Source organism: Schistosoma mansoni, chromosome 4 (genome assembly GCF_000237925.1).
Source record: "Schistosoma mansoni strain Puerto Rico chromosome 4, complete genome".
NCBI lineage: Eukaryota > Metazoa > Platyhelminthes > Trematoda > Strigeidida > Schistosomatidae > Schistosoma > Schistosoma mansoni.
The window spans coordinates 5535817-5563309 of NC_031498.1; the positions used below are offsets into that span (position 1 = coordinate 5535817).

Genomic DNA, 27493 nt, shown 5'->3' on the forward strand with positions numbered 1-27493 from the left:
TGGAGATATTGATTTAACAGATGAAATTTAAATCCTTTAATCACTAAGTCACTTCTCGTACAGTATTCACATTCAAGATGAATAAACCAATAACTGGTATAGAAATATAATAATCACCTAGATTCAGGTGATTAGATCGACTAGCGATTTCAACTGTGAAAATACTATAATCTCCACAATTCCCTCACACAAATAGTGTAATCAGATATTTATCTCATTTTTATGTTAAGCTCACAATAATCTAATTTCAATTAGAAAAACTTTTAAGCATTAGTTTTAGCAAACCTAAACATAAATTAGACATTAGGTGGTGATTCTGTTAAGGTGCGAAGATCTAGTTATTTGCACCATATTACAACAATTATATATATATATATATATATATATATATATATATATACAGAGAGACCGAAGTTTGTGATGTTGACTAAATAGAGTTTTGTAAGTACATCTCACAAACAGTACAAAAGTCAATATTATTTACGCTGCCACAAAGGTTAATAATATGAACTATGTAATATGTGACTAAATTTTAAAGTGATCATTAAATCAACTGATAAATGAAATGAAAGAAACGGAAAATATGTAGAAATACAATCTACAATGAAAATAGAGATTGGGAAATCAATCAGATTAAGAATATTCAATATCTTATCTGTTTAGAGCGAAAACAACAACAACAACAATAACACAAGTATCAGATAGAATCTTAATGGATGAATTAATTTTTCAATAACGAAAGATAAAACAATAATAACCAGTAAGAATTGAACAAACTAAACATCATTCTATTGAAAATTGAATAAATGCTTTAAAGAAAATCTATTTTTCGAGGAGTATTGATTGTAGATGGGGATAATAAGTAGAAAGATCGATTAATCAATCATACGGAATACACATAAACATAATGAAATAGTGAGATGAATTACAGAGTGCATGCGTAATCAACTTTAAGCTAACATTAAAACTGTAATACTGAAATTTACATGAACTCACCATGTATCATATAGTTGTATGTAAAATTTCATAAGTAAACATGATTAAGAAATAGGAAAATTAAAGAAAATCAATGAATAACGATAATATTATACTAAGATATATTTTTTGTGTAACAGGATGTTACTAAATGCAAACGAATATATTTAGGGGATACTTGTAATGTGTTATACACTTGTTATATTGTTTGATATTTGTTCTACATAGAGGGTAGTGACGGATTAAATTTGAAAACTTTTGGCTTTTTTATTTTGTTTAAAAAGTATTGATTTGATCGGTTTGTAATGATTATTTTCTCTGAATAGGTTGTCTATGCCAATCTACGTGTCAATTTCAAAGTTGTCCGTCGTTTTGAATGATCAGCTATTTTGCATAAATATTTTATATACGAATCTTTGTGATTTCACATAAAATTGAAATGACAGAAAGTTTCACTCTAATAAGCTTTTAACAGTTTCCTTCGGAAATAGTATACTAACAAATGATTTCTGAAAGTAGTTTAATTTGACATGGGTTGGATTATCCAGCTGTTGATATTTTAAAATAAAATTTGATCAATCTTGATTGGTATACGTGAATTATGCATAGATCGCCTTTATATAGCTATTATGACACATATTAGTATAGAATAAGTAGGATATAGCTAAAGTGAAATTCAGGAAGCAGGTATCCTTTGTTTTAAGGGGATAAGCCAATCCTAGTGAGCGGCTATCTGGACCAAAAGGATAATGCGATGGGGTTTACAACACACGGTACTGGATTCTAGTCCTGGGATGAACATCAACTATGGAAAACAGGTACATCCAGCTGAAGAGCCCCAAAAAGGACGAAACGCGCGTCCTCGATCCCACTGCTAGTGACATTCTATCTATTCTATACTAATTTCTAAAAAATATTAACGGGCTCTAATATTTGAAATAGATATGGGCGGAGGCAGAGATTATGACCATTGTGAATTTATACTGCCAATCTGAAATCACCACTTTCATGGTTCCGAAGGTGTGCATCTTATTGTTCAGATTCGACAATATTTTTGGTTGATAAGGTAGAGAGGGTAACGAGATCTACAAATCTGGCGCCCTTCAAAAATCATTTCCGTAAAATTCTGGCATTCTCTTATAGTTATTATGTAATTCCCAAACTACTCGAATGACCATTATGCACTAAGATCTATCAGGTATGTTAAATAGGAGGGTGGAATTGATTTAATTATTATATAGCGTTTAGTTAAAATACTTCGAAAAATAATTTTCGGAAACCATGCCAGTCATCACACATTGATAATTTCTAGTGGTAACTGTTATATTCCGTGGAGAATTATGAATGGTAACTCTGAGGACTATTTATGGACTAATGTGATATGTATGTATATATGTATGATTAATCCGATTGATAAATCACTGCTTTCCAATTGGCGGTCATATAACGTCATAGATTAACTGGGCACTCAAGCAATCTATATAACAGTAACAACACGAAAAAAGCCTTCCATTAGGTAAGTGAACCTCTTAATTCTACATGGAGTGCAAGGCTACTCAGGCCTAAAAAAAAGCGAACCTCCTTCGTCATTTTCCAACTTGCGGCAAACTGTACAACAATAATTCGACTGCATAAGTAGGGAAGAGCCTCATATTGGGAAAATGACAACCACCTATTAGTATTTGATTCTCGCTACCAGTCTATATTAGCAAAAATACAGAATTGGCTGAATTATTTGTCACTTAATCTACGATCATATAACTTACCTTTTTACATTTTTTCTTATTTATCCTAAGTTGCATAGTCAATATGTAGAAATATGTGCAATAATGAAAAGCTTTACAGTTTGTATGACCGTAAAGTATAGTGGACTGTGATGAAGCGAAACTGTGTTTCGAACTTTGGAGATAATTGACAAAAATTAGTCAAGTGAATGTACAATCAAGTATTATTTGTCATATTTAAATATAAATAATTCAATTTGATGCAAGTACCTTCATTTGTTAACTGTTCACTTAAAAGGTAAGATATTAACAAAGCACTTTGCTAACCAAGTTTAAGAGCAACAACTAGGTGTATACAACTACAGGGTACTACAATTAAAGGAAACCACAAACAAGAGATCAGATTATTAGAGATTTATGTCGTTAGAACTAGGTTATCGCTAGTTTAACCGTAGAACTCTCTAAAGTCAGAGGTTTAACTAACCAAATAAACACTATTATATAAACGAAATCTAGGTTCGAGGAGGGAGTACCTAGTTGATTGACTAAAAAGCATCTAAGATAGATGTGATTTTCAAATCTCAGATAAATTACAGGATACGTATAACATCTAGTCGTTGAATTTTTATCGAGAAACTAGAATAACATATAGTTCACCTATTATGTTATAAAAAATATTTTAAAAAAACCCTTAGCAGATTAATATCTATATTCAATTAAAAATAACACGTGAAATCATCTTGTTAATGTTTTACCAAAGGAGATTGTTTTTGAGATGATAACTTTGGCTAGTACCACAAAATGTTTTATTTATTTATAATACACAAGACTGTTTGGTAAGACAGGGTGTGATCTAAATACAAGCGGGTAGGTTTTTAAGAGGGACATTTCTCGAGTCTCCGATCCACGGTTTGGTCCACAAGCTAGTGGAGTAAAGAGAAGGGATGGGATCCCTTGGGAAACGGTGACCACAGTATGTTATTCGTTCAGTCTATACTAGGTAAACCTTCTGTATTCATTACAAGTGTTGATATTTTTTGGAAGCAGATATTTTTAGAAAATGGGAACAATACTAGCGGAATTACTTGGTAAAAAACCTCAACTTTGATTATAAGTCATTTACAGTGACATTTAAAAACCTAGAGTTGTAATGAAACGGATATTATAAAAAATTTGAACTAGTTTTTAGAAATATCTGTAATTTTAATTTTTTTGTATAATTACTGAGTAACTACATTACTATATATATATATATATATATATATATATATATATATATATATATATATATATATATATATATATTCCATTTATTTATTTAAGTTTCCGGTTAACCCATTGACTACAGTTATACGATTTATTATAGCTAATTTGTTACCAACCGACTACTTACAGTGTGATGCGGTATACAGACATTGATTTAATGGGATAAAAAATTGGCCGAATCAATACATCATTTAGAAGGGTTTTTTTAACTGTTCACTAATGAAAGTACGGATTTATCTGCTAGGATAATGAATGGTGAGGTGTCTGTATTCACTATTCAACAACAGAAAAAGGAGCATTTTCCCCAAAATATCAGGTCGTAACACTTTGACTATTATATTGTTCTAGTAATCAGGAAGCAATAAATCTAAAACTAGCCAACCTTAGAGTTTTAACTAGAATTTCGGGTTGAAGATTTTCTATGAATAGTAAGTACAAGCATGTATTAGCAGTAAGAACATATGCAAACATATATATCCACCAATTACTACGGACACTTTTTAAATATAGTTATGAAGCGGATTAAAACGCTAGTCTCAAACACAGTCCATATTCCCTTGAATAAAACAGTTCAGTTATTAGAGACATGGTTTTCCAAACTACCAGTAAAATATTAGACAGTAAATGCCAAATACCTAAAGAACAAACTGATGAAAGAAGAACATAAGAAAAGGCGGATAATATGATTCGAAATGTCTAATAATAATAGTAATAATGATAATATTTGACGAAATCGAATCTAAAATCATTTAATCAGTGAAATACTCGGGTACTAGTACTAAACCCGTAATCTGGAAGTAATGTTTCCAAATCGCAAGTTTAATAATTATCCCCGGATAATAACAAACATGAATTAGCGAAAGGAGGTTAGTTGAAATCGTACACCAATTTCACGAATAAAATAAGAGAAAATCAATTGAACTGATTAGGAAATGTAGAAAAAAGTCTACGATGCAGAACAAGGTAAACAGCAGTAAGTCCCGGAAGATTAACACTAGTTAAAGTACATTTAAAAACTATAATAACAATAATAATAATTATATATATATATATATATATATATATATATATATATATAGTGCTAAAGTTCAGGCCAAGATTGTATGAAGGATGTAGTTTTGAATAGCTTAAAGCGTTTTATGATAACTTTAGTATATAGAACCATACCATCGACTAAAAACAAAGAACGAAAAGAACACAAAAGAACTTGTGATTTCAAAAGAGAATTTGACCTAGAATAGTTTGTTCATTAATTCATAGTTTGCATAGTTACGTAATCGATAATGAATGAAACAAAATAATAGCACTTCATAATTCTGATAAATTATAAGTAATATAGCGAGATTAAGTACTTAAGCTAGGTATTGAGGAGAACAAACAACTCACGATGACACTTGAGTTTTTAATTCGGATTGATATTTATTCTAGGAGAGGAATATACATCTTTCAAAAAGAAAATGAGGTATGTATTTCAATTTTTAAGTATGATGATGAAACATTAAACTAACAAGTACAAATTTTTTTTTCCAATAACTCTGAAATAGTTTACCGAAAATGTATTGCCTACACTCAACGTTCACAATTTTACACATCCGGGATTGTAATACTGACTGAAATCATGAGAAATACTTGAATGTATGTTAATTTATAGTCATAGAGATGTTCTGCAAAGAACACTGATGAAATGTCACAGGAAATTGATGAACACCTTTAGACGAGTTTCGACTTGAATAGTATTCAAAGTAATTCCAACTCAAATACGAAGAAAAATGCTTTCTGTTTTTCAGTGGCTGATTAAGACTTGATAATTTTTGATTACTTTGCTAAATGATACAACCCCACTTTCTATTCAATACTTGAATGTTATTTAAGACAAGGAATTGAAGTGTTTGAAGTAAAATCCTATCAATCATCAACCTTTATTTGATCATTTGAGAAAAAGCACCAAAGGACAACTAATACAATCCTAGTTATTATATACCGAACAATACTTAACAGAAGAAATTATGCAAATGATGAATATATCTTTCTAACCTGTGCAAAATCCACTTCATGATTTGACAATCGAAACCACGTTAATTGAATGTGTAATGAACCAGTTTTTACCCCTTCTAATGAGGACCACTAAATGTATGAAAAAAATATTTTTAAGAAGAGATAAACGGAGAAATCATTAACTTCTTACATATAGAAGAATGAGAACTAGGAAAACTTTTAATATTTTCCGAGTGTTAAACATTTGCTACGAATAGATAAATAGTTTTAACAATATTTTAATGGCAAATACAAAACTGATAATTTTCAGGCTGTTCTGATGTATTCAAGCGATAAGACGCAGTGAGTGTAGTGTAGGGATGAGATTGAATTAATGGTGATGAATCTTTAGCCAATTCTTAGTGTTATATCCCTTGGGGAATTATGAATGTTAACTCTGAGGACTATTTATGGACCAATGTGATATGTATATTTCCTATTGTATAATTGTTAAGTAACTAAACTATTCGTATTCGTGTTCCTCTTATTATGAGCTTTATTTTGACCTATAGACTATCATTATACGATTTAACATTCTTGAGTTACCCTATTTCATTAATTACTGTTCCCCCTATTCATAGCCACATTTTGCTAGCTTCGATTGACTCATGATTTCGACTTTGAAATATACTGAAATCTCCACAAATCCCCTTCTGATTATAATCATATGCTCACTAGTGACTGACTTCAAGATACATGTCCTGGAGTTCTAGTGGGAAGCAGTGACCAGTGGAGTTCAACCACGTCTGTTGTGAGATAACAACTCACTGAAGGCAATTGGTGAAGTGTCGCTCATAATTCGTGGATCAGTTGAAGTTAGACATTAACACCGTTGGATGCCGGCTCAGTGGTCTATCGGTTAAGGGCTCTGGCTCGTAACTGGTAGGTCCTGGGTTCGAATCCCGCTCGCGAGAGCGGGTCCGTGGATGCGCACTGCTGAGGAGTCCCATAGTAGGACGAAACGGCCGTCCAGTGCTTCCAGGTTTTTGATGGTGGTCTAGCTTCAATTGACTCATGATTTCAACTTTGAAAGATATATCATTTGATTTACTTTATGTTGACAAATATATATTATTTACTCATTTGCTGAGTACAGATTTGTGTACTTGATTTGTAAGTTGCACTGCTAGTGTGACGGCTAGTGATATTACCCGGGTGGCCTATCTGAAATAGGTAGAGTTGGGTTTGAAACTAAGATTGTTTATCTCAATGTTTTAAACTATCTAGCCGTATTTTTTGTGAGGCCTAATGATGAGAAGAAACTTTTTATTATAAAGCAATAATCAGTTAAAGTCATTCAATTAATAGCTTTCTATAATGGGACGCTACTATGTCTTATATGAAGAAACGTATGCTACAAGTCAAAAGTCTGTAAATACTAATGAGAAGTTCAGAATAACTGAGTCTGACTTATTTGTCTGTATAGTATATCTTTGCGATTGGTGATAGTAATTACGCTGACTGATAAAGACAGTCATAGTTTATCAATCCAATCATTAACTGGCAAATTTAAATCAGTCAGTGATATTGTAGGGTTTACAATGAGTTAAACTGCCGAGTGAAGCACTACAAAGTAGAGAAACAGGAAGTACTACAGGATGGAGAGGTGTTGAAAGAACTACATCGTCTGTCATATTTTACAGAGATAGATGGTTTGGTACTGTACGCATTTGAAGGCTAGTAAGGTATTTGTTGACATACTATGATACAAAACCACTATGAAGCTATCATAATTTTATGTACCAAATAAAATCTTTTAATGAGTGATTTGGTTTGGAATAGTGTGTTAATTCTTAAGGTGGATCAAAATGGAGGATCGATCATGTTATATGTTATATACACAAGGGTGAAAGCGTTTGAAAAGTATAAACTGCCGAGAAGTTATAGCTTAACTGTAAAATCTATAACTTCTTTTGACCTTCAAGTATTTAAATAAATAATCTAAAGTGCTGAATTGATTTTTCAGTCGCAAATTCAGTAAATTAAGGATAATTCATATTAAAACATAATGATTCCTAATTAAATCATCTAATGAGAAAATCTGTTTGTCATAATTTTTACTTAATAGTTAATCAACAGAATAAATAATGTATGTTACTGTTAACAATCAATGTAGAGGCCGTGAACCTTTGAATTGCACAAATGGACATGATTAAACAAGTTCTATGTGTACTTTTATGATTTTTTTTTATATAGACTTCGATACTTAATGTACATGAAAGATATATGTACATCTTTCTTGACAAATCTTAGGAGGCTATAATACTGTAACTAGTTCCTAGTTGCTTTGTAGATACCATCTGAGCAAATCCGATCATCTAAGCTAGTATGGAGATGGAAAATAATGATTCAGTATTATAACAAGTAATCTTCAACATCAATAGTTCAATCGAATTCCGCGACATTTGTCTAGTATTCAAAAAATGAATAAAATTCATATAGTGACTTTGTATGTGGTAAACATACTAGATTTTTTAGTGTCAAAATTGTGCCTAATATCTACACGTCAATCAGAAAAGTTATAAGAGTAGTTTTTGTGGAGATTTCCAAACACAACATGATTTAAGTTAGAAAATCGTTGAATTTCAAGAACCATTTTGTTCTAGTTTGAAACTCTGAAGCAATGACCGCCCATAACTTTCATGTGAGACGGAACTTACTAACATCGGGTTTGATGACTAACGCAATATTTTTTGACTATTAAACATGAATTCAAGAGTAAGTACTTTTAACGCTACTCAATTTATGATAATAGCTCAATACTAACAAAAATTGTCATCAGTGAGTTAGTTCGAGGCATTTGGGACAGATATAATCTTTTTCTATTTATAACAAACACAGACTTTGTTAATCGGTTCATACACTTACCGTATCTATTTCACCTTCACTGACTACCGACTCAACTGGTATCGAAGTACTACATTGAAATGATAAATTTAAAACACATAAGGTAGTTATATAAAAGAATAGATTAAAATATAAGTAGATGAAAACGACGGTTGATATTGTGTCCAATACAGTGATATGAAATATTTCACTTTAAATAAAAATACCTGATGTTCAACTATAATATATTTCGTTTACTCAATACTGTGTGAACGAGAAAGTAAGTTTGAGACTGCGATAAGATGGGATCGATTAATTACACATAGTACTGGTTAGGTGACTAGCAGCAGATAATGAGACGGCTAAACAGCTACTTTTTTGTACTCGATAAAGTGAGTGTGTATGTTTATCAGAAAAATACAAATGAAAGCTACATTAATCAATAGTTTAACTTATTTACAATCCCATTATTAAGAAAAGAGGAAAAGAATTTTATGTAGATTATAGCTATGGTGATAACTTTAGTACATTAACCTAGAAAGACGGCATCAAAACATACAATTTTACATAGAAAGGAAACCTTAAAAACCTCAAAAATAACAGCCTCATTAATTTAATATGCCGTAAAAATTACTGTATCGACAGATCATCAAAGCCAATTATTTATTTATGGAGTTGTATTTGTAGTGTTAGAGGTATGCTCTAACCTGATAGCTTTTAAGGCTTGATAGGTTGTAAAAATGTGGTACCTGTGAAAATCAGACATTTTCATCTTCGTCTGGATAACCCCGATCGAATCAAGTATTCGAAAAAAAACACCTACGAATGAGCTGCATATAAAAACAATCGACTGGTCAATGAGTTATGGTTAATGTCGCATTTGTCTAGTCCTTTTAGAGATGACTGAATTCTATAGATCAATTTTCAATGTGGCCACTAGTTTAAGTGATTCGACATCGCGTGCACTATACTGATATGTTATGTGTCACCTTAATTCATAGCCTAAGACGTTTCCGCTGAGGTGTACATAACCTTGAATGAAATAAAAAAACTGGAGTACTGGATTTTATTTTGATGGCTGAACACTGTATAGATATATTTGCAGTTTTTGGACCTTACATCGCAGAAGGATTATTCACGAAATTCATATCAAGTTAAAATAAATCTGCAATATATATATATATATATATATATATATATATATATCGTTTTATCTATCAAGCCATATGAACTATTTGTTTACATAATATACATGTGACGGCACCTTAGTACACAAACCTGTAAGTGGTTGAGAAATGACTACATCTCATTCAATTAAAAATAGATATTACTAAACTTTCAGATGATTATATAGTTTTCATCCAATCTTTTACTCTAAAACTAATACAGATTTTCGGCTACAGTGAGCAAGTTCGGTATAGTGAACGTGTATATGGAAGCAGTAAGTTAAAAGTTTAGTAATTTGAGGTTTGGTGTTCTGTTAAAAGAGATGAAACTTTTTTTAAGTTAAGACACAAAAATAAGGAATAATGAAAAGTTTTAACAACGATGTAGCTAACAAAGAGACTATTTTTCTTCCTACTGTACGCTTGTTTTTAGAAATAAATTAATGTACAGTACGCAAACTGTAAATCAAAGTTGGTTGAGAAAATTATTTATCGGCAATTTATTTGGAAAGCACAAGATTGAAAACATCACAGGTTATTATCATTCTAGGCCAAGTTGGACAGTGTCCAGCAGTGGAATCCAGGACGTGCATTTCGTCCCAACTGGGACTCGTCGGCTGGCTTTACCCGCATCTACTGGCCACTCTTCATCTCTGCTTAAAATGCTTGTGACTTAAGAGAGCTACTGAAGCAATTCTTAGAGGATGCACTTATGTGAAGAGAAACCAATCATAGTTCAGACCAGAAAGGTTGCATATTGATGCTTTAAAAAATTAATTTACGTCTAAGCTTTTTTTGTCTTAATTCATATATGTGCATAAAGAGATGGAAGTCAAGGTGATTAATTCAGTAGAATATTTGTATGCAAACGATCAATGGCGGAGTGACTTGCTGATTTGCTTATTATCAACTTATTTGTTGACTTGTATACTTTGTTATATATTTTATTTTATGTTATGTCCTAATTTACAATTAAAACAAGCAAATAAGAATTCCAAAATGGTTTTGTTTCCATAGGAATGTCTAGTGTTTATATGATGACAGAACTTCAGAAAACTTTAGACTACGACAGAATTTGAATTAACAAGCTGTAAACTGTAGCTTTGACGCTACAATGATGTAGATAAAATTGATCGTCTCTAGCTTGTGCTATGGCAATCTTATAGGTCACATGTCATTATTTTTGAATTCAGGTAACCCACTTCAGGCATATTAATTATTGAGTAATATTCATTCTGAGTAGGTATAGATGAAAAAAATTGAAATCATTTCGCATCTTTCAGCTACTAAAACCAGACAGTCAATTTTTTTAAAGCAAAAGAAAATACTTACCAACCTAAATAATCATCTTTGTTCCCTTGGTCTTTATCGTATACTTCAAATGTTACTGACTGACCATGACAAATGTCGACGATTGACTAAATGGAATGTATTTAAAAAGAAAAGTAAATAGTATCTAAATGGTCAAATTGAAGACAACATAATTAAAAAATGAAATTAATGACGAAAACATTTAATAATTCGTGATCTGTTAAATAAACGAAAGTTAATATAGAGAGATGTGTTGCATTCTAATAAGTCTACTTAATATGAATAAACTGTTGACGTCCAGGGGAAAATTGGGAAACTAGTTTACGGAATAGTTGTTTATTCGAAATACATTCTCAGGAATCGGCATAGGTAATAAAACTATGAAAGGTTTTTCGCTAAACGATTTTTGTCCCTTTTGTATTCAGTATGATCAAATACATCCCCTCAAATAACTCATAATCGCATATTCAACACATTACTTATCTACACCCATTATTCCTCGTGGGATCACACCTTCACCTCCAGAGTCTTTTCCTAATTTCCTCTTCAAATGGATGATGGTTTGTTTTCTCCCACAGTACGTTGTTGCTGAAGGTATCTGGCCAATGAACATTAACTATCTAGTGTAGACAATTGTTTGGAAATATTTGTACATTTTTGATGATGGTTGTGATAGTTCTCCAAGTTTCAGGTCTGTACAGTAGAACTGTCTTGGGAATTCGTATTGGAGATTCTGATTTCGATATTGGTTGACAGTTGTCTTGAGTTCCATATGTTCCTCAATTGTAGGAATGCTGTCCTTGCTTTGCCAATCCTTGTGTTTACGTCTGCATTAGATCCTCCTTGTTTATCAATGGTGTTGACGAGGTACGTGGAAGTTTCCACCACTTCCATTGCTTCTTCATCAAGTATGGTTTAGATGGTACCTTCTGCGTTGTATATTGGGATATTGTTTCTTCCTTGTTTATGTTAAGGCCTACTGATGATAGGACTGCTGCTAAACTGGCTGTTTTGATCTGCACTTCTTCGTACGTATGGGATAGAAGAGCCAGGTCAGCTCCGAAATCCAAATCGTCTAGTTGTGTCTAAGCTATAATTATATATATGTATATATATATATATATATATATCATTTACTATCCTCAACAAAATATCAGTCAAAATGACTTTTATATATTATTATAAATATCTCGATGAAGCGGCAAAGGTTGTCACTCTGAGTATGCTCCATTTTCTAGCACTACTAATGAACCACTAAGTGGTCACTTCCTTTTGGATGCCCACTCACGTTAAATAACTGGAATAATTCATGCGAATCCGCTTTAGTTGACACATAAAGGATGAATGGAAAGTGTTAAATAGATGTCTTGAAAACTGTTGCGAAGTGAGCTACCTAAGTAGTATGTAGCAGGAATTGGAAGTAGAATGTTTACCAGCAGAAAATTGAAATAAAAAGAGGAAGAAAAACGAAAAGCAATCGCAATAAGAACTGGATCGGAGGAATGATGAAGTATGTAAACGACAACTCAAAGAAGATATTCAAATGACATACTTTGTGTAAAATTTTCATATTTTATAAAGCCACTGTGTGATTTCGCATAAAATAATATATAATGGTTTACCGTACCTGAGTTCTTGTTCACCACACTGATATCTAGTAAAACACAATTTCTTATAAAACGTCAAGAAAGCAAGCAAAACATATCTTGGGGTATTATGCAAACGTACATGAGAAAAAAACCAGGTCATAATGTCGAATCAATGAAGTTTGGGGTATGGACGATAAGATCATGACTCGGAATTCGAAGGACCATCAGTCATCAGTTACTTAATGTATAATTCGAAGGATACTTACGAAGCTAAGGGCAGGTCTATTGTGTCATCATAGAGTTGTGATGAAAACTATGCGATTGAACAGACAAGCGAGGTGCCTAATTATTTTGGTGAACGCTATATATTGGTAGTGTAAATCAATATAACCTTCAGAAAAACTTTATTATTTTTTGCAACAATGGTATTTGAATATATATATATATATATAAGTAGTTCTAGTAATATGTTTTTAACTTGATAAACCTGTTTGCTCATTGGTCTCAATAGTACAAAGAACTCTCAAAGTTATCCACGACTGATGGAAAAAACCTGAAGACATCAATAATATACATTTTTCCTTATCTTGAATGGAAATCTGGACACAGTATATTTTTCTGTTCTGACGAGTAAAATCGATAGAGGTACAATGGTTCAGCTAGTTTGACCTAGAAAATGAACAGTGATAGAAAGCAGGCAACAGAAACACACCAATAACTTAAGTTGAAACGCTGTACACAAATATGCGCACAGACAAGCGCAAATTAAAGAAAGGAAACATTTTCAGTGTAAGTCACGAAGACTGATCATATTCTAGTGTGAAATCATACACACGTACGATATAGTATACGTTCATTATGTAGCAGATAGTTGTTACATTTGTGATGAAAAACAGACACATAGCTATTCAACTTTTGTGGATTGACAGAAAAGTGAGAGAAATGAAGGTAATTTATTTCATCTTGATGAAAAGACAATTTCATTAAATGTGCAGACTATTCACCACCGATTCAAACTATAATCCATCAACTCAAGGTTTACATACTATTGATGGTAATCGAAGTCAAATTTCTCATGATTAAGATTTACATGTTTATAGGAAACAAAGAGGATAGTAGTTGAATGTTCATGATCCACAGAAAGACGCTAATAGGCCGCAACTGCATCTGCAGTACTTTTGTTTATCTGAAAATGAAGTCCCTAATTGTAACAGTTTTAGGTTCTAGAACGATTAACCAACAATTTCAACACAAATAAAGTTAAAAGTGACTGGTTTCATTGACTGATGATATGATTGGGTTTGATTACAACCCTTTATTTTCAACTTAACCTTACTCTGATTATTATAACATTGGCAGAGCATTATTATATGTAAGTAAAAATCCCAGCTAAAGATTAGATCCTTTTAATCAAAATCCGTTCACCGAACAAAAGTTTTCTTCGAAAGATCGACTGGCAGTTTTTGGTTTTATTTAGAGACCACTTATCTTGTAATATTCATTAGTCCTGGTAGGTTGGTGTCTAGTGAAATCTCGACCAGAATTCAAACAGCTCGTTTGATTTTTGCCCACTTACAACACTCGTGGTGTGGGAGTAATGTTCATCTACCGATTTAAAAACGAATATAATAAGCGGTAGTTCATTCTGTTTTACCATGTGGCTATGAAACGTGACCTATAAGATTAGGGGAGATTTGTAGGTTACTTGTATTTGATCATAAATATCTTCGGGATATAGGTCGTGTATGCTGAGATCACCGAGTAAGCAGTGTTGACATTAAAAGCAAGGTACTAAATATATATAGTAAGGCGATTGGTAAGATTATGAATAACCATCGACTTAGGTGGATGGGACATGAGATACGAATGCCGAATCACTATCTGTCATGATGAGAGATAACGGCTAATGTGGAAGTAGATTGAAAAAACGTAGGAGTGACCAGAAGAAAATTGGTACCAGTACTTGAAATTATTGATTGTTACTTTGTTATGTTGGAAGACGTAAATGACCTGATCCAGGTCTGCGTGATTGCCATGATCAATGGTTAGAGGCATTGGTAACATAACTCTGAATCGGTCCTAATGGAGATGTATCTAATCAAATCCTGAGTTTCTGGATTATTTGATAGTTTTTATTGCGAAATCTAACGTTTTCTTTATAAATCATATCATAGTTACCTGGTCTTTTTTTATAACCACTGATACTATGACTATTACTTCTACTGCTCTGGTATTGGTCTATGTAATTTTGTCTCGCTGTGTTATCGTGGTGTGACAGCTTGAACTGATGCAGATGTATGCTCGATTATATACTACTTTTGACTCACTGATATGTTTAAAGGCTACAGATCCACTTTCATCAGAAGTACTCAATAGAATTCGAATTTTTTTCTTGGAGTGTCATTCAAAACAAAATTGGTCTGGACTCAACGGGGAGGGCAGGGTGAGAAGCTACTAGATCGAGGACCAATAAAACCTTAGCAGTGAATCAAAGCTGCTGCTACTGGTTGTGGGGTGTCATTGGTTGACTCAGGGTAAAAGTCACAGAACTCGATGTTCTGATTGGTAGTTTTGTTATGCGATATTACTCTGAGGCCATAATTCATAACACGCCAATTCTGAAAATATTGGAACACTCGAAAGAGCAGAGGTTAGTACATCTATTTACAATCCGCCATCGCTGTTTACAATAAACTTTGGAAAATTGAAACAGAATAGACCTACAACATTCGCAGAATATTTAACATTGTTGCACTGAAGCCTCTCAAATGAAGCACTAGTTTACGCTACTAGCGGCTTAAGAGATTTAACAGCTGTAGAATATGTTTCTGCTTGTAGGAGATATTAAGGGCCAGTGGACCACAGCTTGTGTTAAGAGCAGTGTTTAACAACGGGCACAAACGAAATGAATAACTGGTTTACAAACCAATCGAATAATTCAGAAAATCCTTATTTTATATCTGACAGTAAAATAATTGGGTAGAGTATATGACAGACCACTTTTGTAAAATACCACAGAACGAAAATGAGTGAAATTCCACCAGGGTCATGCAGCTTATTATGTTTGAAGTACAAAACAATCTTCGCATCAACACAAGTTGGGAAATATTTATTATGTGCAGATTTTTGTACAATGACAAGAGTTAACAACATCTATCTAAACAAATAACATATAATTAAATTTAAAATAAGTGATGAAGGCAAAAAAAGCACAAGTCCATAATAGTACAGTACATTTTAGATATTGTTTTTTATGGTATTCTAAAGGTTTACAAAATATGTCGATTAGTACGTAAAACATTATGCATCGTTTCGTGTGCATACATGCTTTCAGTTTTCAACAAATAATGAAGTGCAGGCATTTTAAGTTGTTTTCAGATAGGAATCTTTCTAGGATAATAATAGTCTCATGGGAGGGAGGAGTGGTTAATATCATAAGTGATGAAGCGATCACACTATGAGGTTACCTTCACGTCTAGTAAACACAATAATGTCGCATAGAATTGTACCCTGTACCGTGAAGTTTGACTTACACATATCACAGAAAAGATAATATACATTTAGACTATCCTCGAAATAACGCAACCAATCTCATTAGTTAACGATATATAAATGTTACATATTTCTGAAATATATTTGAATTATTAATAGACGTTTTACTAACTCTTTAAATATATTGTAATACTCTGAAATTTACTTGAAATGAGAGGTAATTTAAATTTTCTCGAAACAAATTCATCTTAAATGTTGAGTATAGTGAGCTAGATTAGACCCAATATGAAGATATGTAGGAAAAAAGAAACAAATGAGGAACCAGTCGATATCACGAGATAATGACTAAAAAAGATGGCAATCAAGAGAACTAAATGACCCACCTCAAAATGTTGGTTCCAAACTGGTTCTAGTGTTTCTTTAACAACAGAAGTAGTGAACGTCCTAGCACCAACTGTTAATGAAAAAATTCAAGTTGTCAATTTTATAAAGTTGAAAAAGTTTTTTTTCATTGACGATTTTTTTTATATTCTATTACATGCAAGTTTTTCGAGAGCCATTAGGAATATCAACACCAAGATGTACGCAAATCTAATTAAGAGGCATCCATCCTGAACTTTACTACGGACAGCCACTATATTCAAACCATACACAAATGATTATAAATTGGAAAAATTAGAAATATTACAATTTTCAACTTATACATTTAACACTCATATTTTGATTCGGATCTTTGGTAGGAAGTATTGAATTAATGGCCAAAGCCCAAGGGACAACTGCTTGAGGCCAGTCACGCGCGGCCTTTTTATAGGAAGTTTTTGATATGTTAGCTCTGCACTTCAAAAGACTTTACCGCCGGAGACGGAAGTCCGCGGGGTAAAATGAGGTGTGACATTTTTAGGGTCGACCTTTTCTAACTCCTTCCTTCTGTTGTAAGAAGGCAATATCGCTGCAGATGATGGTTGTCCGGGGAAAACACCTTACTGCCGTCACACCCCTCTACAGTCAGCAGTGCGACTTCACCCTTGGACCTTAAGTTGCTGTTTTTAGTCTTCCCGTTCTTTAGCCGACCTGTCTGGCATAGTAGGACCTAAGAGAACATCCATACTAGCCAATATAGCTCGGCTGAGTAATCAAGATGGTCAAGCCCGACCACCATTTCAGGGTAGCAGCTACGGTCTGGCAAACACTAACCTTCTATGAACAACAGATATACCAATATGATTTCTCATTCTTAAACTGTGACAAAAAGTCACAGATAATTGGATAATATGATAAGTCACTGACATTCTAATCCATGAAACTTTTTCTCATTATAAAGTTTGTGAATAAACTAGTGGATATCAAGAGCTGCATCATAATAGAAAATGGTCCATATGAACAAGTTACGCAAGACTACAAGCAGTTAAAATAATTGACTGTTGGATCATCTAGACGTCAGAAAGAGTGGTAGCTAATCTGTTACAACAATCAAATATAAAGAATCGTCGACAACCTGAGTTTCAGAAAAACAATAAGGATAGCAAAACTAAAATTTAGAACCCACTTTTTAATTACATCTATTTTATTGAAAATAAAATATATACTATAAAATTGACATTTACCTCGTATAACACAATATGGATCAGATGTATTATGTCCAATCACATTTTTATCACCTGCTTTAAGATTTCGACCAGATATGATATTGATATGAAGAACGCCCTTTTAGCATTGATCAATAATGAAAGTATAAAAATAATTGGAGTAGCATTAGTGAATAAAATGAGAAATAATAATGTTCAAAAATTAATTTAGATATTCAAAATACATTAATTTGATGATCGGAAGAGAAAACACCTAATTGTTTACTGAAATAACACGGTCCGATATATTATAAAATTATAAAAGATGAATGAAATATGGAATCGAACTACAGAAGAGACGAAAAACCATGAAAACAAAAAGGTGTTGTCTATATCAGCAATAATATTGTCGTTTAAAACTACAAGCCACTTTTCAAATATCTTTCAAACACCAACTGAAGATATGTTGTAATAAATGACCAGTTCGTGCTACAATTATGTCTGATTGCCTTAACGCTTCATCCATTATTTTGTCTTCATAAGCCCTTGAGAAGTACGCATAAATGAATCCACTTGTTTAAAAAATTGCGGTTTAACCAAGTTCTTTAGTTAAAATACCTACGTTCCTAGACCTGATAACAAAAATTTAAAACTACCAGATGGAGGGAGCAATAATGTCAATTGATATCATGAACAATGAATAATACAATTCAGTATTGTTTCATGATACTAATCACGTTCTACATTTAGGTTAAGTAGTGTCGAGACATACTGTACTATTGGGACTTCAGATACGCGCTTACTTGAGGCAATGGATATTTCAAACGCTGTATGTCAATGTCAGGAACCAGTTGAACCGGTAGACGATTTGGGAGAACGACCAACTGATTGACAACATTACGAAGTACTGTATTCAATGTTTGTCTGAATGGATTTAAAATAAGTACAGAAGTTACTAAACAGCAGAAATAACATACAAAAATTCAGACAAGATCGAAGTTTAATACCTTTTAAAAGTGATTTTTATCTAATTAAAAAGGGACATAAGTTGTCGGTCATGCTTCTAGAACACTATAAAATTAGTATTATAAATCTTTCAGACATTTGTTATCCGAGAAAAAAACTAAGAAATTCAAAGTTAGTTCAAATATAAAGTAACATTCTAGATCAATGATTTTCTGATGGTTTTGAAACAAATACATGTACAGAAGTATCTTATCTACTACCTATTTGTATTTCCATCGTATCAAATCGACCAGATTTTCGAAAGATTAAATACTGCTTTACATGTTATAAAAATAAATCCCGTTTCTATGATGAGAACACTTAAACGATATACTTATTTGCTGTGGACAAAAATGCGATTACATGAAACATTTACAAGAAATGTAGATGAATGTTATCAAATTGGAGTTGTGGTTTGACCATCGTGTCGTTAGAACTCAAGAAAATTATGAGAGGAATATCGCTACTGATAACGACGAAGTTTGTTAAAACCGCAATAGTAACTGTCTTATAAAATAAACTTAAATTAGAAGGACACAGAGGATTAGGTAAGTAGCTCTTATTGGGGTTGACGATGTAAAGAAGCTTAGAGCACGTGGATATAAATCGATTAATCAGTTCTTGGTAATGATGTCAACTAATGTCTGTATACGCACTAGAGATAATCTTTGTGTTTCCGACTTTTCTTGGTGACATGAAAAATTAACTGATTACCGTGCCTTCCTCAGTTCCTAAACATTCAGTGTGTCCTGATATTTGATATTTAATTCACTTATATTCAGCAACTGTGAAGATTAAATTTCTGGCAAAAAGATCATTTGTTTTTGATTGCCAAGTTATTGACTATATAAGCTCTAATTTGAACAAGAATTTTCATAGTACATCATTACGAGAAAAACACATTTGTCAGTTGAATAAAAGACTTTCCACACGACTATGATATTACATTTCAATAGCAAAGTTGATAGTAAGTAGATGAGTAGTTACTTTGAAATCCATCATAGACTATTTTGAAATAATATGGAAATCATAACGCAAGTACAAGAGATCTGAAAAAACGTTAGGGTGCAAGGAACAAAAGTGTTTTATTGTTAATGAAATGTATTCTTTGGATATAAATGAAAAGAATAAAGGACTGTTAAATGACAGTTGTGATTATATTTGTTTGTCGTATCCAGTCATCATATATATGTACGTGAATGTCGAATAACAGTTTAGAGCTTTTATAAAGGTTCGTTAAAGTTAGACTAACACTATCGAGGAATATAGATTACGAAGTGATTGAATTCTCATTGTCATCACATATCTTTAACACTGATGAGAAAAACTGCAAAACTTTTAAAAATTTGGGGAGCTTTAAGGCTTACGAATAAATTGTGTACAACTAGATCAAATGGTTGGAATGTGAATCGGCCAACGATAAAGCGGACAGATGTTCAGCTTGATTAATCTCTAGTTAGACGAAGATTGTTCATCTGGTTATGTTGGTCCAAGCAATAATAATCTTTAGTCCTAAAGAGATCTCTAGCTTACAGTTTTCACTGTGACACTATTAGTCATCTTCCTAAGGAATAAATTTTCATTTGTATTAAGACCCTTACGTTAAATTGCACTTAAGATTCATGTCGACTGCCAGCGCTGGAGATCTCAAAGTAACTGATTAACGGTTAGTCCTCTCAAATCCAACATTCAGTACTTTGGCTTAGCAAGCCAAACTACAATTATGAAACGTTAATATAAGCTTTGGTGTAAAGGAATATATTGACGACTGAATGGTGATAATCATTAAATCAAGGTTCAGACTACTGCAACTCATCCATATGCATAGAGTCAAATGTACAATGAAGGAAGTATAATTAAATGTTCTGAAAACGTCTCATAATAGAATAACAATATAAAGTAAGAAAACTAGAAATAAGAACATATTAAAGTAAACCCACTGCAAACCCGGGAGCCCCAGGATATTTCCCATATCGGTTAAAGAGAAATTGATATACTAAAAATCAAATGAAAAATGAATGTTACTGACTAATATTTCCATAAATAATAGACAACATAGTAAAGAAAAAAATGAAGGGATCTACCAAACTGATACATTTCCCACATGGTACGTGTGAAGACATTTTGTAGGGACGAGTTGAGAAAAGGAATGTATAAGTAGCTAATGTCTAGTGAATAAATTTGTAAATTTTTAATGAGGACTTGTTGAATAGTTATTTCATGATACTTTATACAATGCTAATCGTAAACTCGTATGATTTATTAATTCCCAATATATCTTTTACTGTCTACAGAAAGATTTATTATGAGGCATTTATTTTTTAGATAGAGAATATGGTGGTGATTTGAACGTCCAAATTACAGGAGCTTCTCTCTATCTTTATAAATTCTATGGGACAGTCTGATTTAGTAAACTTTGCAAATTGATATGCATTTATTCAGATGAACTGAAGTAATAATTAAACATAACAAATAAATATAACTTGATTTTCCTATAAATGCTATCGCTACTCGACTCCTAATTCAAACTAATACAGTTTCGGAAATAGTATTTGATGCTAACAAAGGCTATTGAGATCCTGAATCCCAATATACAAAATTTCGTTGATCATAATACTTGTGATAAGTCAGAGTTATGTGGCCTCTTTCCAGCTACTGTAGTTTTCAGCCAAATTAAAGCTTATAGATTAAAAGACATTAACGAAGAGTTATTAGTACTAAACGATAGAATCAGAGTACAAAATTTAGTTTTATATTCAATAAATACTGACTGTCGTAAAAACAAATAATCCTTGCATCGTGCATGACGGTGTATTTATAACTGATACTAAGACCATTGCCAACGTTAGCAGTAATATGCTTGTAACTAATTATGAACCTCTAGATAACATGAGATCAGAAGTCATACACAAAAGTATTAGCTACAAACAATATTTTCCTTCACTTATTTCCAAATCGGTAGAGCCATAACCTACATTTAGGTTTTAAGGGACCATAGAATGGTAGGAATCGCATCCATTTACTTCATTTGTATCGGACATGATATCCTAGTACGTCTACCAAAACTGTTTAAACTTCTCTGAAAGCAAGCGTTTATCCCAACCGCTAGAAACCATATATACAATACCGTTTTCAAGTCTCGAGATGACTTGCACAACCACAGGTATGTGGAGATCTATAGATCAATGGAAAAAACTGAACTACAAGAAATTTCTGATTGTTTACTAGCTGGGGAATTTATAACTAGTTCGTAATATAGCTTCCTTAAATTTAAGTCTTGGATAAATTGTAATTTTGACACCTTTAAATCACTCTTTTTTGAACTTAGTATCGGACGTCAGCTTCTTAGCGGGAGACTAATATCTCAGCGTCAAGGATTCAGTGAGTAGGTGCCTTGAATCTCTTCTTCGTCATAAACATCAAGAAGATGAAACGAAGTTATCTCTGTTGGCATCCCATCTAGTCACAAATAGTGTATTGAAAGGCCTTAGATCTTGTGCTCTTTTTAGCTTTTATAAACGATAACTAAGACTGAATCAGCTTGGGTAAACGTTTTCTGTCTGCAAATGATTTCAAGGTAGTGTATTCATTTTCTCCACAAAAGCCTACCAATATATGAAACTGCATCATTATGGAGCCGAGTTAGATCCCCTTATGGTGTTCGAAATGAAATTCGGGACTTAGCATCGCTAAACGTGGAGGGATTTCTTTTGGTAGTCCTTTTCTTAATTATGACTTTCGATTAAATCGTACTAGCCAGCAATAAAAATGACCGCTGTAAATATATTAGTTAAAGGGGAGAATGTTAAGCTAAAATTATTTCCAGCTAGATACAAGGTAAATTACGGAAGGAATTTTGGGTTTTTTCTTAAAATACAGAACCAGTGAGCCAAATAGTCAAAAGGCAGTGTCTAAACAACTTATTCGTGACTGCACGTAGAATGCTACAAGTTTGCAATTGTACATAAATGAAAGAAATCTACCAATAAATACTGACTGGACTATCCAAAAAGCACACGGTAACCGCACCAGCGAACGGGACTTTCGGAACTAAAGGCTTCATAACGACACGTAGTGTACCGCGCAGCTTATATTGCAAATAAATTAAAGATAGAAAATGAAGAATATTTCATTAGTCAATTGAATGGAATATAATAAATATATGGTTTTAGTTTTAGGAATGACAGCATTATTATTTACTATCCAACTGTAGACATTGAGAAAGACTTTCCTAAAGAATCAAAAAGTCTAGCTCAAAGATTATTTTAGCTAGTATCTGATTACCAGCACCACCCCTGAACATCGGTTCAGTAGTGGCGAGACTATATTTTATGGACGAACTAATCAGACATAAGATAACGAGTCTTGGATTTTGGAGCGAAATTTATCCATACATTTGGTTAAATGTCATTTTGCCATTATAGCTGATGTTAGTTCGTGACGAAAATCATAAATGTAATCCCTGACCATAACCATTAACCGTAAATCCTAATTCTAGTTTCTCACCCTGGTTTATAACCCTCATTTGGTCCTAGTTAGTAGGTGTACATTCTCATGGTCACCTTAACATCGCTCAAAGGTCATCCATAACTTATAGTCTCACCACATCAAGTTTAAACATCTGATTTTACTTCAAAACTGCATTCAAGCTTGGGAGTCAAGCCACCAAAGTATGAAGGGTTATGATTAGCCCACGAATTGTTGGAGGGAGCTAAGAGGAATTATTGCACTTTTACAACTTTAATTTAAGTACAATATATATTTGGAGTCCATTTCTTGTTATTTTGAACAGTTTGGGAAACTAGATTCGATACTTGCTAAAATACCCATTCTTTGCACACTGGTTATCGCTTTGGAATTAATTATACTAAGGATAGTATTTAAGGATAGCAATATGCACGAAATAATTGTATTGGTGTGCATAAATACTTCCACTAATCTCGTGATGGGAGTATCCACAGGATCATACTTGAAATTACCAACGAGACTCAGGAAATTTACAAGTAAACCAAACACACTGAACAATCTAATAGAAATTTAGTCAGCCCTTGAGTATAAAAACTGTAAAACCAGAGAATACAATTGACTCGCAATAAAGTTAACTTTAGAATGTTTAAAAAGGACACCAGTTTCGATTCTACAAGATGTCCAAAATGCCTATTTTTGTTTATAAGCTGGATAAAAGTCGAAGTGTTGTAACACAGGACTGTGTGGAGATATTTCAACAGTTACCGAAGACAGATTTCAAAAAGGAGGAGTATTATACAGTTATTTTTTGCAAGACCTAAAGAATATAGGACGAATTTTTCAGGTCCATTTACTAAACGAACTTGAAACCTAAACTAGCTGGAATATGCTTGAGGCTACCAAAGTCGTGTTGTTCGTTACCTAACCTTTGTGTGTTGCTGTTTGTCACTACTTCAGAGGGCGACACCATAGCAGTGAGAAATTGATTTGAATCTAGTTTTCGTGAAAGGATAATTGGACTTTCGTCAAAATTATCTCATTTCATTCGGTGCAAAAACGCATTTAGTATACGATAGGAACACTTAGACAAAGCCCTAATGATCTCTGGAAGGTAGTACGATTTTAAGGGAACCTCTAGTCCTCCTGACGTTTAATATAAATGGAAAAACTGGCGTTCCTCCAGACTACAAACTACCTGTAAATTCAACTCTTACTGAGTAAAACAGTGTTTGATAGTTATATACTAGGTTGGCAATCAAATAAACAGCATTAGGATCAATAACTGAATGAGTGAAAAGCATTTTGGTTGGAAAACGAAAAAAACGGACACCCTGGGCTATTCAGCTTGAGATATAAAATCGCAAAACGATTTAGAGGCATTTAGATTAGTTAGTTAAAAAGCCAGACACTTGGTACATGCCATTTAGACTAAATTTGTAGATATACAGGGATATATAACCCGAAATATATGAATTATTGAAAAATACCTCAAACTCCTTCACTCCTGCCTTGACTTTTCCTAAGTTTACTTTGATTCTAGCATCACTGTAAAGCCTGTGCAAGTATTAAATAAAACAGTACTTACATAAGGTCTAGGTCCATAACGATTTCATCCTTTCTGATGTTTTCATTCATATACACTTTCACTCCACCGATTCTGGGGGGCTACGATACAGATAACTGATGAAGCTCATTTACCGTGTCACCTAAGTCAATAGTAGCAAAACTAAAAGGTGTTAATGCAGTTGGTAGATTTTGCGCAACGACAGGCTCGATAGATGCAACGATAATGTCTCTCGCATACTCACTAATGGATGGCCACATTCGTTCAATGACCTAGCAAAGTATCTCACTTTTAGACTTTCTTACTTTGTTTAACCATTCCGCTCTTTCAACATCTGGAAAGTAAACCTTAGTAAATAAGTTACATTATAAGATTTCACTGATATATTAAGCCTACCCAAGATGGAAGGTCCCTTACGGTAAAATTTTGGATTATGAATGCTTTTTCATCTTCTCCAATGGCTTTAAGTGAACTTATTAACTTTGATTGCTTATTTTTAGTATGCTGCAAGACGAAATATCCAAGCGATCCGATCAAGACCCAGGTAGTACTAAGTCGAAAGTATCCTACGCCGTAAATGGAAGCGCATGTCAGAAACAACTTAAAGTAATCCCAAGAGAGTGATAAAAATGTTTGTTGAGGAGGAAGCGTCTTTTTCACTCCGTTGTTGGAAGCACTTCCTTCTGACATCTTCACACAACTAACAAACTATCCGCGTTTGTATTATCGCGCTCAAGGTCGAGAATTCGAAGACATTAAACAGTCCATACTTCCTACTGCCTAAGTTCTGTTTCCTGTGCTTCAAAGAGGATGGGTTATATTTGTTTCCCAATATTCCGAGAATAAAGACTAATTTAATGCTATAAAAAGGAATGTACAACACATCATGGATGTCCACTGACTGTCTACAAAAATGTACTAATCACATCATCAAATAATTCTTCGTAGTAGTAAGGAGGATGATTTCAGCGAGCGTCATCCTAGGCTAAATATTGAAAAAAAGCATAACATTAATGACGACAAAGATCAGTCTCATGAGATGTTGCACTCCAACGTTGAGATTTCACGAAGAACCAATACCATTTAAGAAGTTACAAGTTTTCTGAGTTTGACGACGCCTTCGCACGTAAAAACTTCATAATTGAATTATATCAAATCATTCCAGTCATACTCCAGAAATGAAGGGGTTTAAAGATATATTTTTGAAAGCTTTGGGCATGTCGATAAGCGTTTGGCTTAAGTTGGCTAGTAGTCACAAAGTTGGCGTCGCATGGCGTATCCACTTCTGGTCTATCTGAGATGTGTAATCCAGCGCCTTCAGCTAGGTGTACCCAGTGAAACCAATGAGGTCAGAATCATTGTCAAAGGTGTACATGGTTGTTTGTTTTTGGGGTTTATTTACCGTGACATCATCCTTACAAGGTATCTTGACACTGAAGTCAGGACGGAGAACATTAAGTATTGATACATCATGGGGAAACATTGACTAAGAAAAGAAAACGAGGGTGACAAAAGATAAGAAGATCCATATGTAGTCAAGATGATTATAAGCAACAGGATTATCCCCTCCATTAACATATGCAAAGCTATATAGGGTTTATCGTACCATACTAAGGAATACCAGGTCATTACCTCTATATGAACAAGAATTCGGAAAGTAGTGGAAGACTTCACGGGACAGAGTGCTAAGAAAGCTTTAGAACAGGATAAATATCGGCTGCAAGTTTGAATTCTTACAAGTAATACGATAATGCGAGAAAACGAAAACTAGTAGTATTTATTAAAGGTAATTAATGATAGATTAGCATAAATCTTACAAAGGAACTCTGGAATCGGTTTCATAAACCCTTCTAATAACTCCAGGTAAAATCTGTAAGAAAACTTGAACACGAGAGAAACAGCGTGAAGCGGGAAAAGGACACTTTAATACAAATTTATTGCGTATTTCAGATGACCCTGAGTATCTGGAATTTTACAGAACTATGATAAGAATAGTATCGGGATAGTTCATCATCCGGTTAGAAATGTTACACGTGACCCTTCACTTTCTAGATGTTTATGTGAAACATCTATTCAACGCTGATTTAATGAAAAATTTCATAGACACCTTCAAAATTCTAGGAGGTATGCGACCTCAAGAAGCATTAGGATAGGGAACAAACTTCTGAAGAGATCCTCACCTATGATCAGTTAAAAAAAAAGTGAGGAAGACTGCAGTCACCAACACGTGAATAAGTACAGGGAAGCTAAGGCTCAGAAGCATACCATCGAAATCCGACATAGATGTTACGGATATACAGTGCAGGACAACACTCTTGTTCGTCACGCCATGTTAATCGAGGATCCAAAAGCAAGTCGAACTAGAAGTAAGGAACAAAGGGATTCAAAGTTATATTTCGAAAATGTTGAAGATTAGTTAAGCTGTGTACACAAACGTGAATTGGTGAAGATGATTAAATAGGCACCTTCAGAAGTGGATTTATCCGGTATGATTGGAAAGATTAGCAGA

At 33.3% G+C, this 27493-nt stretch overlaps 1 protein-coding gene and 1 non-coding gene across 2 annotated transcripts; one reads left to right on the forward strand and one right to left on the reverse strand.

The window, feature by feature from the left end:
• Positions 1-5969: 5969 nt before the first annotated feature.
• On the reverse strand, positions 5970-25532 carry Smp_050640 (glut4 vesicle protein-related; the record flags this gene model as incomplete). The annotated part of the gene is made up of 13 exons (XM_018796634.1): positions 25381-25532; positions 25290-25331; positions 25119-25256; positions 25006-25085; positions 24908-24974; positions 22951-23040; positions 20894-20949; positions 18752-18872; positions 17988-18087; positions 16767-16837; positions 11324-11409; positions 8868-8916; positions 5970-6089 (listed from the first exon to the last, which is right to left on the reverse strand). Exons 3-13 carry the CDS (start codon positions 25242-25244, stop codon positions 5970-5972), a joined length of 966 nt encoding a protein of 321 aa, XP_018651756.1. The 5' UTR covers positions 25245-25256; positions 25290-25331; positions 25381-25532.
• On the forward strand, positions 6843-6916 carry Smp_tRNA_00590_Pseudo_CGT.1.1. The gene has a single exon. It is a non-coding gene (tRNA).
• Positions 25533-27493: the final 1961 nt, after the last annotated feature.